Here is a 15,591-nt window from a genome sequence, read left to right as displayed (position 1 = left end):
ACAATAAACTCTCTTCTTTAGATTTAGATAATGTTTCCACAACCAAGTACTCAGTTATAACTCACAATTGACAAAACAAAAATCTAATGTATTTCTTAAATGTGTAGGTTTATAGGCTCTGCTATGCCTACTTCCTGCAATTTAAACCTTTTTTTACAAAACAGTGAATGTAAACTGTAATTTATAATCATGCTGACTTCATTTACTCAAAATTGGGATAAAATGTAAAAATTAAAACTAATATAGTGTCAAATCTGGAAAAAAAGTTGGAACTGCAGCTTTTTATTAAAGTCCATGACTTATTTTTCACAATTCTACATTTTTTCTTCTTCTCATAATTAAGGAACTTGTGACAATTTTTTGTCATCAAGTGCAAAAGTATAGCCTCTCTTTTGCAATTCTGTCTTTTCTGCAATTTATAATACAGCTTATCAATCAAAACAGAAAGAAAAAAAAAGTCAGAGCTGCCATAGTCATAATTACCTTTTATTACGATCATTACTAAGTGGCAAAAACAGGCTTCCATATTGCTCAGTGCTAAAATCATGGACCTGATGCTGTTAGTACGGTTTAGAAAAGCTGTAAACAAACGATACATGATTGCGAATAAAAATAGTAGCTTAAACTAAGCCGACAGACAACCGAATAAATGGCACACTGAGATCATTTCAACACAACAATGCATAAGATATTAAAAACACTATATCCGTGAGTAATACTAAGGGGAGATCGAGAACTTAAAAAGTCCAGTGAGAACATTGAGGCCGGACTGAGGCGGTAAGATCTCACTGCTTTAAATAAAGATTGGGGGAAAAAAAGCGGTAAATCGGTCAACCCTGTCACAGCAAAGACTATGTACAACAGGAGGACTGCAGTCCATCGGCAGGGAAATCCTCCAATTCACATGGCTCAGTTACACAAGTTTGTGTTTTCTTTTTCTTTAAATATTCATGTACTACGTCTAATTCCTAAACTAATATCCCATAGGCTGGACTGGTCACCTCATCGAGACGGACTTCATTAAAGCATCGCACAAAACACAGGATTTTTATCCCCCAGTGGGAGATACATGACAGAATTTTACCGAAACGTTGACAGTTTATATGGTTTCACTTGTTACACTGAAACTACAGGGACCATTTCAGAGCACTGGTTATGTGTACTGATGTGAGCTGGAAACTGAGGCTATGAACATGCACACAATGAATTTACATTGCAGATTTTTTTGGGGGGGGTTGCATACACAGAACAGGAAGAGTTTCTCAAGTCAAGGATGGAGGAAAAGTGCCAGAACAAGCATCCTTTCATACATGATTCTTCCTGCTGCTGCTTTAAATTAGCCCTCGGCAGACCTTGTGTGGAAACTGGGTCAGATCGATCATCAAAATGGTGCGTGTGTGTGTTTTGTACCTGATGTTATTTTGTTTTTATGTGTGTTTTTCAGGAGATTTGCTCTGCGTTGAATGCTTCGAATGTCTCTTGGTGCGCTCCGCTCTACCTGTGCAAAGGGGGACTGGAATAGCTGGACTACACAGAACGTATAGTTTAGGACTGACAGTCTGAGAGACTATAGGAAAGCACTGGGGTTTGCTCTCGGGTCCTTTTGGTTCCTGTAGCGCATGGCCAGCCAAACTCCTAAGATCTGAGAGAAAAAGAGAAAATTACATTTTATTAGTGCCATACAACAGCTGTAATGAGTGAAATGTCATGCAGCTAATTCATGTTTTTTTCTCCCTTATTTTAGGCAATTATACTCTACCTGACAAAAGTCTTGTCGTCTATCTAAGTTTTAGGAACAACAAATAATAACTTAACTTCTAGTTGATCATTTAGTATCAGAAGTGGCTTATATGAAAGGCAAAGGTCTCTAGATTACGCTAATTTTACCAAAATAAAATATGATCATGCCTTGATTTTTTGTTATTTAATTAGGACAGTAAGGTCTGACTTTGCTTAGACTAGTCTTGTCATTTAACAAAAATACTGTCCAGTATAGAATATACAGTCATGGTGCAATGGAAAAAAAAAAGTTAATATTGTGTATGACTCCCATGAGCTTGGAGGACTGCATCCATACATCTCTGCACTGACTCTAACTTATTAATAAAGTCAATAGGAATGGCAAAGAAAGCGTTCTTGCAGGACTCCCAGAGTTCATCAAGATTCTTTCGATTCATCTTCATTGGCTCCTCAGACATGCTCAATAATGTTTATGTCTGGTGACTGGGCTGCCCAATCCTGGAGCACCTTGACCTTCTTTGCTTTCAGGAATTTTGATGTGGAGGCTAAAGTATGAGAAGGAGCGCTATCCTGCTAAATAGTTTGCCCTCTCCTGTGGTTAGTAATACGCTTATTTCATGCGGCTGCCATTTTAAAACACGAAAGCGAGGCTTTGTTGAGCACGTTCATAAACAGCGCAGATTTGTCATAGTATTCCCAAGTGCTCAACAGAAATGACAGTGATTGGCCATGAAGGTCATCGGTTCAGCGCTCTTCACCAAGTGCAAACACAGATACACGGACATTAGAGCGTTTTAAAGCTGTGAAGATCAGTCAATTCATCAGCTAATTGCTTGCTATGTTTGCACTCTGTAAACATCAGTGAAGTGCAGTGAACTGACGACCCTCTCGGCCAATCACACTCATTTTCGTTGAGCACGTGAACATGCCGGCCGCATGAAATAAGTGTATTTTTGTTGAAGAAAGCTATCAACAGTGCCTTAGATGTTAATGGGAAATGGACTTTGTTTTAAATTTCAGTAGCGAAATTCAGTATTGTGACAAGTCTAATAAAGTGAAAGAATCAGTTCATTAACTTGAGCTTGATAAATGGCATCTAAAACGTGTGTTTGGGAAAGAAAACGTTAGCTAACTACTGCCATTTCCCTTAACTTAGCTGAAAATGAGGCCTGATATCCCTTTTTATTTATTTTTTATTCAGAACAGACCTTCGGGTCACTCGGAAGGCAGTGAAATTATAAATTGGTGTCACCTTTTCTTCGCTGATAAGATATACAGCTAGGTACAACATTTCTGTGTGACTCAGGCGATACTTCCGGGTTTCTTCCCACGGCAGTCTCGATTTTGCTGTTTAAAATGGCGGCCGAGTGAAATTAGTCTATGTAATAGGCAGGACAAATGTCTTGACACTTCAGGCAATGCTTTATTGCGCTTATATCTTCCAAATGGTGAAAAGGGTACTTTTTGCAAGATTTGACATATATTATTAGAAATTATTTATAGAGCTGGGTGATTAATCGAAAAATAATCAAAATCAGCATTCAGAACCTATAATTGATCTAAGTTTTCCAGGACGATATTTTCAATGACTTTCCCTACCCCGTGTGGAGTCATGTGACCCCACTTTGTTAAAGGTTGATTTAAACTTCTGCGGCCACTTTGAAGCCACATCTGATCTCTGGTCAAGTTGGACGATCCCATTTTTGAACCTTTGCACTACACTGACGATGATTGGAAGCTGCGCCAGAGATGCCTTGGAATGGCATATTTTCTATGAGATTCAAATTATTATTTACAATAAAACCTTATTTACAGGATACATAAGAGTTATTTTATTTAGAAGAGATACTGCATATTTTTTTACTTTTAATACTTAAAACATTGACAACAATTAGTTTAGTTAAATTAGTAAAAGTTGTTTATTTTTACTTTTTTATAAGAAAAAAAAGTGACTTGGTTTTAGGCAAGGTGTGTTTTAATTTCAGTCTTTCAATGTTGATGTTCTGTAATTAATCAGATATAGTAGATATGTGCGTGTTTACTTCAATTATTTTAAGATCAAGAAATGCACCCTTCATTCAGAAATCTCTCACCTGTATTTATGACCAATAACAATTGTTTTCAATATAAAACATCTTAAAAAGTAGAGACCTGTTGCCCTTCTATTTGTTTGCATCCAGATTCCAGACAAAATGCGACAACTAACCTCTGTAAAGCTGAAAAACAGACCAACTCCTCCCAGGATCTTCAGAGCTTCTGATGAATGCTGGAGCATCTTCAGACCGCAGGTGACGCATTCTTTTTTTTGTGTACATGGCTGCAGAAAATGAAAGCATATCTCTTATTTCTCACATTTGATTAACTCAACATCCACCATTTCAGGCTGCAGCTCAGCATCAAACAGAGCAAAATGAAATGTATAAAGTTACTTCACTTGTCTGTCAATTTCTGCCTGTCTAAAAGGTAATAGTGTTTTACATAATGTTCAGGGTACTGGAAAGACCCATCGTTTTTCTATTAAAAATCTTGATTTATTCTCAGGAGCCAGAGTTATTATTTTAAGTCATCCTGTATTTGTGTTTTTGACTCTCAAAGTAAAGGAAACTGCAGACTTGCATTCTATGAATCGTAGTAATTAGGGATGCACCGATATTGATTTCTTAGCCGATATCGATAACCGATAACTCTTAAGGTTTGGAGGTCGATAACCAATATATTATAGCCAGTGAATATCATTATTTCAAAATGTTATATTTTTATACAGTGAACAACGTTTGAAAAGTTTAAAGTGATCTTATGAACTGAGTACCCTAATCCAAGCAAAAAAGCAATAATTTCAAAATTGCAAGGTGATCATAAAGACCTGTAGTCATGATTCTACATAAATCAGCATGCCAAAAATAAATGATTACCTTTTATTCGCACAGCAAATAACATGCAACTTGACTGTAGCATAAAAATAACAGGTTAAATAACAAAATGGGATTTAATTAACAAACCAGTTAAATAATTATATTTTAAATAAAATGAAAATGAAATAACTAGGAACTGAAACCAGCTTAACCAAGTTATTTACAGAGTTATTAACGCAAAGCATTACCACACAAAGAAAGGAGGGACTTTGAAGAAAAGAACAATGTGAGGTAAGCTGCACTGGACAAGTAAGAACAAGTTCGACCCAAGCATGCGCGAGGCAGGCAATTATGTAATCTATCGGCTTAAAGATATCGGCCTAACTTTGATATCAGACTGATAAGGATATAGCCTCCAATATATTGTGCATCCCTAGCAGTTATGAATCAATTTCAGTAAAACATAAATTATAAATTTGTTCTAATAAATATACAAAAATGTTCAAGGATGACAAAATTTATAGCAACAAACTATTGCTTTAAGGGAACACTGCATTTAGGCTCCTTTTACAACTTCACTAGAGTTAAACGATTTAGTTTTACTATTTATTTTTTACCCATTTAGCCGATCTCTGGGTCTGCAGTAGCAGATTTAGCTTAGCATAGATAATTATATCGGATTAGACCATTAGCATCTCACTCAAGGACTTCAAATAATTTTCTTATTTAAAGGTGGACTCTTTTGTAGTTGCATCGTGTACAGACAAGGACAGACAGATAATGAAAAGTTGCTATTTTCATGCCAATATGGTTAGAACCGATCCTCTCATTCTGAATTAAAAAAAAAACTGAATGGGAGATACAGAGGAACGTTCATATTTTTGCGATTTTTACCATATTTCAAAGAAGATAGGAATAGAAAATATCCACATATGTTGGGCATAAGTCGATCCTTATATTGTGAAGCGTTTCTTTTTTGTTTGTTTGATTACTAACCATCAACAAACTTTCGCTGCTGGTGTGCATCTCGATGTTAACCTTCCGATTGTCTATTCTGCCAAAATGCCAGTGAAGACATGGATTATTGCAAAACAAGACAGTGATTTCATTGCAACAATTACATGGCAGGGTACGCAATTTATGTTCTTCTGGATTTTGTATCCGTGTGGTGGTGTTTGTATCTGATTTTTATAACACATAATACACACAGCTAGGCCTGTATATAAACTTTAGTGCTACCAAACTAATTATCGCATTCAAAAAAAGTTTGTACACATGGACGCATTTAAAAATGTTGATTACATGCCGCATTTTCCTGTTTTTCAGCCAGTTTCTTGAACTTTTCCCCATTTTTGAGTAAAAGGTTTTAGAACTCTGTAAAAGCTGCTCGGCATTTCTCATTTTAGGCAATTTAAACATTTATAAGCAACACAAAACATAAGCATTTTGATGTTCTGATAGCGATTCCAATGAAGAAGAATCGCTTCCTGCCCTCCATCTGAATTTGAGCGTCATCGATGACATCATGTGAAGACAACCTATAAATAATAGAACATGCTAGAACCTGAAAATAACCCACAGCCAGGTAACAATGCTGCATAATATCATTGCGCCTGCTGAGTCTGCTTTTAATATGATCTGGGGAAAAAACGCCATTTTTTTATGATTTATTTTTGAGTGAGATGTTAATAGTCTAATTTGATTCAATGATTTATGCTAAGCTGAGCTAAACGTGCTCCAGCCAATCCCAGAGATCAGCTGAATGGATTCTTAAATGGTAAAACTAAACTGTTTAATTCTAGTGGACTTGCAAAATGTGGACTTTTTATTTCTTTAAAAAAAGAAAAAAAAAAAAAGAAAGAAAAAGTGGAGTTTCCTTTAAGTAAGTGTTTTTGGCCAGAATGTTATGTAAAATAAAACAGATCAGATTTTGGTGACTCATGCTCTTCATGTCCCTCCTTTTGTTCCCAATTCTGTTCCTCTGTCAACTAACATGTCAAAAAGATACAATAAAAGAAAACACAAACACATGAGGGATTCTTACAGATGTACACAAGTGTAGATCAGACATAATGTCTGCCTGGAGGTTGGTGCTGTTGAAAAGGCCACAGCAGTCCAGCTTTTTCTCAAGGCTTATTCTTGTGTCGTTACTCATTATTTTCCAGGATGATTCCAGCAGCTTCTCCTGTTTTGGCAACGAGACATGACAGAGAATTAAACTTTCTAAAAAGAAAAAAAAATGCAACAACAACTGTGTTAGAAAGTTAACAAGTCCTACCTGCTGACCCTGATTCATGGCCAGACAAGAACAGGAAACTCCAAACTGGAAGAGGAAGACTACGAAGAGAATGACCATGTACTGTGCAGAAGCATTCGCGGTCAAGGATTTACAAACCTCAGATGGGAAAACTGTTAAAATGGCATCAGAACACCATTATATGGTAATCAAACTGTAAGAAAACTGAACTGTAAAACCTGGGAAGTTCTGATTACTCAAAGCTGCATGAAATTGGAAAAAAAAATTACATAGCAAAATTTTGTTTCTCTGTGATGTATATTGTGATATGAATATAATTCTACAAGATGTTCCACAACCCTATTAAGAAAGAATTAATCATTTTAGCTTGATTAGGATTATTTTGTAGGGCAGCGCATTTGCGTAAAATGTTAAATACAAATTAATTTAACTATGTTTCATGGTTTTCTGTGGATTTTAACTGTGTTGAGGTACAGAAATTCAATAATCATATGTAAAATGACTGTGTAGTCTTCACTGTATAATCAATTAAATAAAATTAATCTTGGTTAAAGCTTTAAACATATAATCTCTTGGTTTAAATGCGCTTGAAATCTTAAAAGGTTTTAAAAACACATCAAAATCTTTCACTCTTTTGTAAAACTGATTTGGAAAGATAATTATTCTGAAAAGGGCCACACAACTGATCTAGAATTCAATTAAATTTAAGGAACAAACTTTGTGATGACCCCACTAGTCATATTTTCTGAACAGAAGCATTTGCCGTCAAGGATTTACAATCCTCAGATGGGAAAACAGTTAAAATGGCATCAGAAAACCATTATTTGGTAATCAAACTGTAAAAAGACTGAACTGTAAAACCGCAGAAGTTCAGATTACTCAAAGCTTAGGGCTGCACGATATTGGAAAAATTACATAGCAATATTTTGTTTCTGTGATGTATATTGTGATATGAATGTAAATCCACAAGATGTCTTACAACCCTATTTAGAAAGAATTAATCATTTTAGATTGATTGGGATTATTTTGTAGGGCAGTGCATTTGCATAAAACATCAAATACAAATGAATTTAACTATGTTTTATGATTTTCTGTGGATTCTAGCTCTGTTAAGATACAGAAATTCAATAATCACTTGTAAAATGACTGTGTAGTCTTCACTGTATAAATAATAAAATACAATTCATCTTTGTTAAAGCTTCAAACTATATCATTTTTTTTTTAAACTCTTGGTTACAAGCTTAGGTTATAGCTTGAAATCTTAACAGGTTTTAAAAACACATCCAAATCTTTCACTCTTTCGTAAAAGCTGATTTGCATTGAAACTTATTCTGAAAAGGGCTACACAAAGAATCTAGAATTGAATTGAACTTTAGGAACAAACTTTGTGATGACCCCACTAGTCATATGTTCTGAACACTGGGGATCCTGTGACTATTGCAGACTCGCACATTGCGACATCAATGCTGAACAATACATTGTGCAGCCCTACTCAAAACATTTAAGTAAAATAAAGCAACTTTTACGGTTCAGTTTAGCTCGATTTGCCTTTCCACTGCTGTTTAGTACTGCTTAAAGTGGGTGTAATTATCCAAAGATTATAAAATGCACAAGATGTATCACTCATGTAGTTTTGAATGGGGAAAAGTCTAACGGTCGATATAGCGAATAAAGCCCTGCCTACTAGTACAGGTGCAAATCATTGATCACTATAGACAGGTTTCTCCGGGGAGAAGCTCAGACCAGGGGCCTGTTTCAGTAAGGAGGTTCAAACAACTCAGAGTTTAAACTTGAACTCTGAGTTGATTTACCGAGAGATTAAAAACTCAGAGTTTTCGGTTTCAGAACAGCTGATCTGAGTTGGGTCAATCAACTTCGAGTAGACCAACTCAGAGTTAAGCGCGCACACCGTGACTTTAAAAAGGCATTATCAATGGAGCGCAGACATTACGAGTGACTATGGCAATATCTTATAAAAGAGATCACCATTTCTTTCTCCAGCTGAACTTGATGTTCTCATGCAAAGTTATAGCAAATATGAGCGTATATATTTGAAAAGAAGCAACCATCAGTGAAGAAGAGACAGTTAGCGTGGGAAAACAGCTGCTCAAGTTAATGCCTAATTTCACTTTTTAGGTATTTAAATATTTAAGTATAATAAAATAAGTAATGTAATTTGTGAAGTTTATATTTTTTTTCTAAACTTTTTTGTACATTTATTAGTTTTAAATGATTTAACAGTGCACTTGTGTGTCTGCCTTTTTTAATGATTAAGTGATAGAGGTTAATATAACATTTAGAAGGTAAGCAGTACTAAAAATAATTTTTAGAAAGAATAATAATCCCATTAATCTAGTTACAGTGCATGTCGAAGGTGAATTTAATTTAATTATTTATTAAAAAAAGATAAGCCATCTAGTACAGTTCTTCTGTGTGTGACTAAAATGTAGGCAATAGCTATGTCTCCATCCAAATATATTACATAAATTTATATGCAAAACTGGAATATTGCATAAAAGATGCGAATAAAATTCCATCCAACGAGTCAAAGAGAAAAAAATCGTCACTTCCTGATTAAACTGGCACCAAATATCAACAGTAAAAACAGAATTTACTGTGGTAGAAGAAGCTGCGTCAATTAATTCTTTATTTAGCCTAATTAATGTACTTGCGCCTCGATGTCAGAAGACAATGCTGAAACACAATGAACACGTGGGGGCGTCTGAAGCCATGAGACGCGGAGACTCTTGACACGCACCAGACATTCGGAGGTAATTAATAATATACACTAATACTGAAACAGTTACGGCATTTTAGAATGACTAAAACAATATTTAAGACGTGTTACAGTGTGCTCAGCCTGCTGGTTTGTCCATTTACACACATTTTCATTATCATATGATCATGATCTTTTTTTTTAATGTACATACTGTAATTTGTTCAGTAAAAGTGTTTCCATCATAGTTTATGCGCACATTTTCTATCGAATAAAAGTTTAACCTACTCAGTTATGCGCGTTTTTTATGCATATTTTAAAAAGTTATGTGCATCATGACGTTTCTATCAATCGTTTTTATGCACGTATCCAAAATGAGCATTAAAATAGGTGGGTGGAAACATAAGACTAAGGCGAGAAATACCGCTTCATCTTTAAAAAAGGGGAGGAGACCAACAGAAACTCCGAGTTTAGAGAATAAAACCTGCTTCTGACCAGGTTAGATTCACAGAGTAAGTTACCACAGTAACTGACTCTGAGTTAAAGTTACCTTTCTTTCAGAAACAGGCTTGACTTACCCTGCTTTCTCGAGTTTAACAAACCTGCCATTTTGAAACGGAAAACCGAGAGTGTCTCTCATTTCAGGGTTAAAATACTCTGAGTTTTCAGTTAACCTCCTTTCTGAAACAGGCCCCAGATGTGTGCTTTTACAACAGGTTTTGTGGTCAACAAACACACTGGAATCTCAGTAAATACTTGCTTTACAAACATAAGATTGAAATAGCTTGAAATCTGTACTTTTATATGGACCTACTTCACTTGAAAACAAACGTTTTTAGTTTTGTAATCTGTATGAAACGAATGCGAGGTACAGTCTGTCCTGTCAAACTCACATCACACGACAACAACTACTCAATTGCTCACAAACTAGTAAACAAAGAGTCACTGTCATTTCTGGAGGAGATTCACCATCAAGACCAAGTTGTGAAGTACTTCAGAAGACCAGCGCAATCTGACGAAGCAACAATCTAAAATAGTGAGGTTGGTGTCGTGATCTCGCTCCTTCCGAGTGCACATGCACGATTTTGTGTGATTCAAATGTTTCGAAACGAAACGTATGAAAGAGTTGTTGCTTAATTTTATTGGTGATTGCAATTATGTAACATGACATCATAAGCTTGGCAAAGAGATTTGGAGGATTTGATGTTTCCCACTCGAGACAGAATGCCAGAGCATTTCAAAGATGGCTGCCGAAAGAAATGACTTGCCTTAAAGGGACTTTGGATTATCTCCATAGATATAACCGTTCATTCCAGGTTGTCCCATCCAGCTGCTGCTGGTGATGACCATTTAAAGCCGTACTCACACTAGGTACAGTTGCATCGAACCGGGCCAAAGCACGCTTGTCCCCCCTCCCGTCTCCCCCGACGGCCCGCACTCACACCACAATCGGGCCTCGGCACGCTTAAGTCATCGCTGCTGCGCTGATCAGTGAGAAGCGCTCTCACTCGGCAGCACAGTGGAGATTCCTTTAGTTATGACATGTAGTCAAATATTTCGCCAAAAAGTCCTTAGGCATGCGGTGACACGCAGTCAGATATTTCGCCGAACAGATCCGCCACTTTTGGCGTTCATAAACAATCATAAAGCCCTCGTGCTGCAGGAATGAGGATGTTTGCTGAAGGTGTGCAGCTGTAAACTACGGCAGTTTGCGTTCACTGAACAGTAAGAATGATTAATAAATCCATATGAGACAGTCCCTTAAAGTCATGTCTCAGTTTGGGGCTTTGGTGCGTTTTGCACTCACACTACAAACGTACCGCGCCAAAGCCCAAGTGAACCGCGCTCAGGCCCACCTCTTCCAACCGGGCCAGGGCCGGCCAAGTGAACCGTGCCTGAGCCCGATTCAGCGCACACACACTTCTCAAACGATCTGGGAAACGGGCCTGGGCACGGTACGGATGGCATAGTGTGAGTATAGGCCCTAAAATATAGTGGGTTTGGTGTCATGCAACACAAATATAATGACGCTGGTAGTGACGATTCTGTTTGACCAATCGCTGATCTGCAGTGTGTACAAATTGTTTTGCGTTTGGTGACAGTATGGCTCGCTTGTAACCTCGAAGTGGTGCTAAAAAATGGTGTTTAGGTGTGTTAGGTATCAAAATTTGTGGAAAAGTGGAAACCAATGAACAGTTTAATTGAACTATTAAACAAACTAATTTATGTAGACTGCAAATACATCAAATTTTCTCAAAACTTTATTATGTATAACTATACTATACTATACTATACTATATATAACTACAAATTTTGTTGACATAATTTTTTTCTATTAAGTACAAAGCAGTTTCATTAATATTTCATTCCATTAACTACACCGTTCAGTTTTACAATATAGTGGCTGCTAAAGGATACAAAGAAAAGCATGACTTGGTGATGGTGGACCGCTCCTATGAGCCCCACAATGGCGATCAGTTGCAGAAAGAAGCCTACGGCAATTACGCCGCCGATGATGTGAATGCTGGAGACGATGCCAAAGCCTTTGCCCCATGCTGCTACAACAATCAACAGGAGACCCACAAGCTGAGGGAGAAACAAGAGGCCAATCAGAAACATGTCAAGACGGTACAAAACAAGACATTGATTAAAATATCACTATATTGTCCTACCTGACATGAAACGCATTCACAACATATTTTACTTCCATAATGTGACACTTTAAAGTTAAAAGTAATATTTATTGAGGACATTTTAGGGGATCTAACGAGCTGATTAAAAATGATAGCGATAAATAATAAATATAAAAAATAATGTATTTAAACCAAACAGAATAAAATTCAACAAACATGGGAGACAAGCAAAATACGCCAATAAAAATTAAGAAATTTTAATTAGGAAATAATTGACTTTTTAGTTTTGTTTGTTTGTTTGTTTGTTGAGATATAAAAACTAAATATAAACCAGAGATGCCCAAACTAGGGCCAGTGGACAAAGGTTGACCCATGGCAACCTTTGATTTGGCCCACCATCCCATCTGAGAAGAGAATGATGCTGGAATTTGGGCTGAGCGCCTTTAACAGAGATCGTAATTTTAATTTAACATAACCTTTTTTCTTTGTTTTATTGCTAAACTACAAAAAAGCTAACTGAAATTAAATGTTTCAATTAAATGTTGTGTGTGTGTGTGTGTGTGTGTATATACACACACACACACACATACATATGTATGTATGTATTAGATACTATAAGGCAATGTTTTCTAGTCAATTTTAAATATTAAATCAATAAGAAAATCACTTATGGCAACTTTAATGTAATGATGGTGTAATTTACCTTTGGCCAACCACCCTCAGTCAATTTTTTATTTTTTTATTTATTTTTTTCTACTGGCTAGACGACTAATTCTTATGAAATGGAAGTCAGCAGCTCTCTTTTCTTATCGGCAATGGGTGTTTGATTTTTTTTTTTTTTTTACATGCTCTTAGAATGGAAAAGATTTGGTTTGCAATAAAACAAAAGCCAGAACAGCTCTAGACAGTCTGGAGCCCTTTTATAAAACAAATTTTAAGGAGACACTTATATCTCAATAGCCTTTTTTTCTTTGTATAATTTATTTATTTATTCTTTTGTTTGTTTTTTATTATCCTAATTTGTATGTTACCTTATGTGAGTATATTTTTGTGTATATTTGTGGTATTGTACCTTATTATTTTTATACTTGTTTAGATAATTATGTTTTCCTGATAATTTATATATATATATATATATATATATATATATATATATATATATATATATATATATATATATATATATAATGTATATTTTATTGTGTGACCTAAAATGAACCTAATAAAGCAAAAAAATAAATAAAAAAAGTTTGGTTCTTTGGCCTTTCGTAAGAAAAAGTTTTGGGCACCCCTGAACTAAACAAAATATATTTTTAAATCTAAGTATAGTGTTGTCACAATACTGCAATTTGATACCAATAGGTACTGAAATTTTTTAAATGTCCATTTTCCACAAACATTTATGCACTGTCGAGCACGATCTTAAACAGCGCTGATCTGCCATTGTGTTCATGTGCTCAGCAGAAGGACTGTGATTGCCATGAAGGTCATCAGTTCATCAAACTGACCGCTGTTTACTGTGTGTAACCGCAGATACAGGGACACTGGAGCGTTTCAAAGACACGTTGATCAGCTGGTTTGTCTATAAGCTGACATATGAGCGATCCGCTGATGAACTGAGACTTTAAAACGCTCCAGTGTAAACTGTATCTGTGATTACACACAGTAAACAGCGGTGAGTTCGGTGACTGATGACCTTCATGGCCAATCACAGTCATTTAAGTTGAGCACATGAACACAATGGTGAATAAGAGCCGTCTAAGAACGTGCTTCACAGCACTTAAATGTTTGCAGGAAAGGACAAAAGGACATTTTTTAAATTTCAGTACCGACTGGTATTGAATTCCAGCGTCGTGACAACCCTTATATATACATATATATATATATATATATATATATAAAATAAACAAAAAAACTAAACTACAATAAAAATTGTTCACTGACAAATAAATTAAATTCAAACTCTCTTTTCAATTTTATTATTATCATTCTTGAAACTGTATTACATTTAAATTTATTACAATTAATCCATACAATAATTTGAATAGAATAATAATAATAATGATGAAATAATAAATAGAATAGAATAATAATATTAATAAAATAAAATTAGATAAATATATAATAAAAAATAAATAATAAAATACATTACAATAAAAAAACTAAAATACCACAAAATCAAAGCAAATAAAAGAAAATAAATGCACAGTGGCAAAATTATTAAAAAATGATCCATAATTAAACTTCTTGACTTTATCATTATTATTATTTATTTGTAATTAGCAGCAGCTGACAACCATATCATGTTACCATCTCCACCAATCAACACTAGATGGGTGTGGTCTCCATATGACAGATAGTTAAAGTGAAAAAAGAACAAACATAAGTGAAGACAAAGTACATTTACCTCAGTAATAAAACATGCTCTGAATACCATTTCATGTTGACTTTAAGTGACGTCTATACAGCCACTAAAACTACAAGGGTTGTATATGCCTACTATTTTATATTACATTTTAATTTATCAAAACCATCGGGACAGACCTCAAGCACAGATCACATGCTTCTACGCTTCTAAAATGCAAGTTACTACATATCTAGACGCTAAACTGTGACTAGGGCTCAATCTACAGTTTGTCTACAAATCTACACAACCCAAAGCAAAGGGCAGAAGGATAAAACGTGTAGGTCCAGAGAGTAATATAAACCTTACCGAAAAGCATTACTGTCAACTGCTGCAAACCCAAAGCTGACCAATCAATGTACGCACAGTCCCTCCTTAAACGCCAGCATGAGGGACATGATCATGATGTTATAGAGAACATTGTGAACCAAAAGCAAAACAAACACACCACAAACTGTGCAGTAAAAGTGGTAGTGGACTGGACTGTATGTAAAATAACTTAGGGATGCATCAATAAGGATTTTTTTTTTTACATTTTGGAGGTTGATAGTCTATACTATTAGTCGATAAATATGAATATTTCTCAAATTTATGCATGATTGCGAAAACAAAAGGCTTGTGTTTGTTTATTTATTGCCATTTTAGCATCTCATGGCTATATAAGATGAATTGAAATTAATCGCATCCAAAATAAAAGTTTGTTTTGAGATAGTATAAGGGTGTACTGTGTATACTTATTATATAAAAAACATTCATATATTTGAGAAAATGTTTTCCTTTTATTTAGATATAAAATACATATGTATCTGATACAAATTATAGTCAAGTTTAAATATCTATGCAAAAAATGTTTTGTTTAGCTTCGTTTTTTATGCATGCGTGTTAGGGGTGTAATGGAACACAGGTAATTCTTCATTCATACGGATCACAACCCATGGTTAGAAACACGTGTGTTCGCGGATTAGGCTTATACTTTTATTTTCCCTGTA

General features: G+C 35.3%; 1 protein-coding gene across 2 annotated transcripts in view; it reads right to left on the bottom strand.

Moving 5' to 3' along the window:
- Window positions 1-465: 465 nt before the first annotated feature.
- tspan31 (tetraspanin 31) overlaps window positions 466-15,591 on the bottom strand; it is a 19,677-nt gene continuing 4,551 nt past the window's right edge. The window contains exons 2-6 of one of the 2 annotated variants that reach the window (XR_015522718.1): window positions 11,984-12,151; window positions 6,871-6,951; window positions 4,426-6,777; window positions 3,947-4,351; window positions 466-1,642 (exon numbers count right to left, since the gene is read on the bottom strand). Coding sequence is in view for 1 of the 2 variants with exons in the window: in NM_200281.1 (NP_956575.1) it covers window positions 1,568-1,642; window positions 3,947-4,057; window positions 6,637-6,777; window positions 6,871-6,951; window positions 11,984-12,151 (576 nt within the window). In the remaining variant the exon portion in view is untranslated. 2 annotated transcript variants of the gene reach the window in all.

Source organism: Danio rerio, chromosome 23 (assembly GCF_052040795.2).
Source record: "Danio rerio strain M-AB ecotype USA chromosome 23, GRCz13ab, whole genome shotgun sequence".
NCBI classification, from domain to species: Eukaryota; Metazoa; Chordata; class Actinopteri; order Cypriniformes; family Danionidae; genus Danio; species Danio rerio.
The sequence above is the reverse complement of the archived record's forward strand: the minus strand, read 5'-3'. Positions and strand labels throughout refer to the sequence as shown.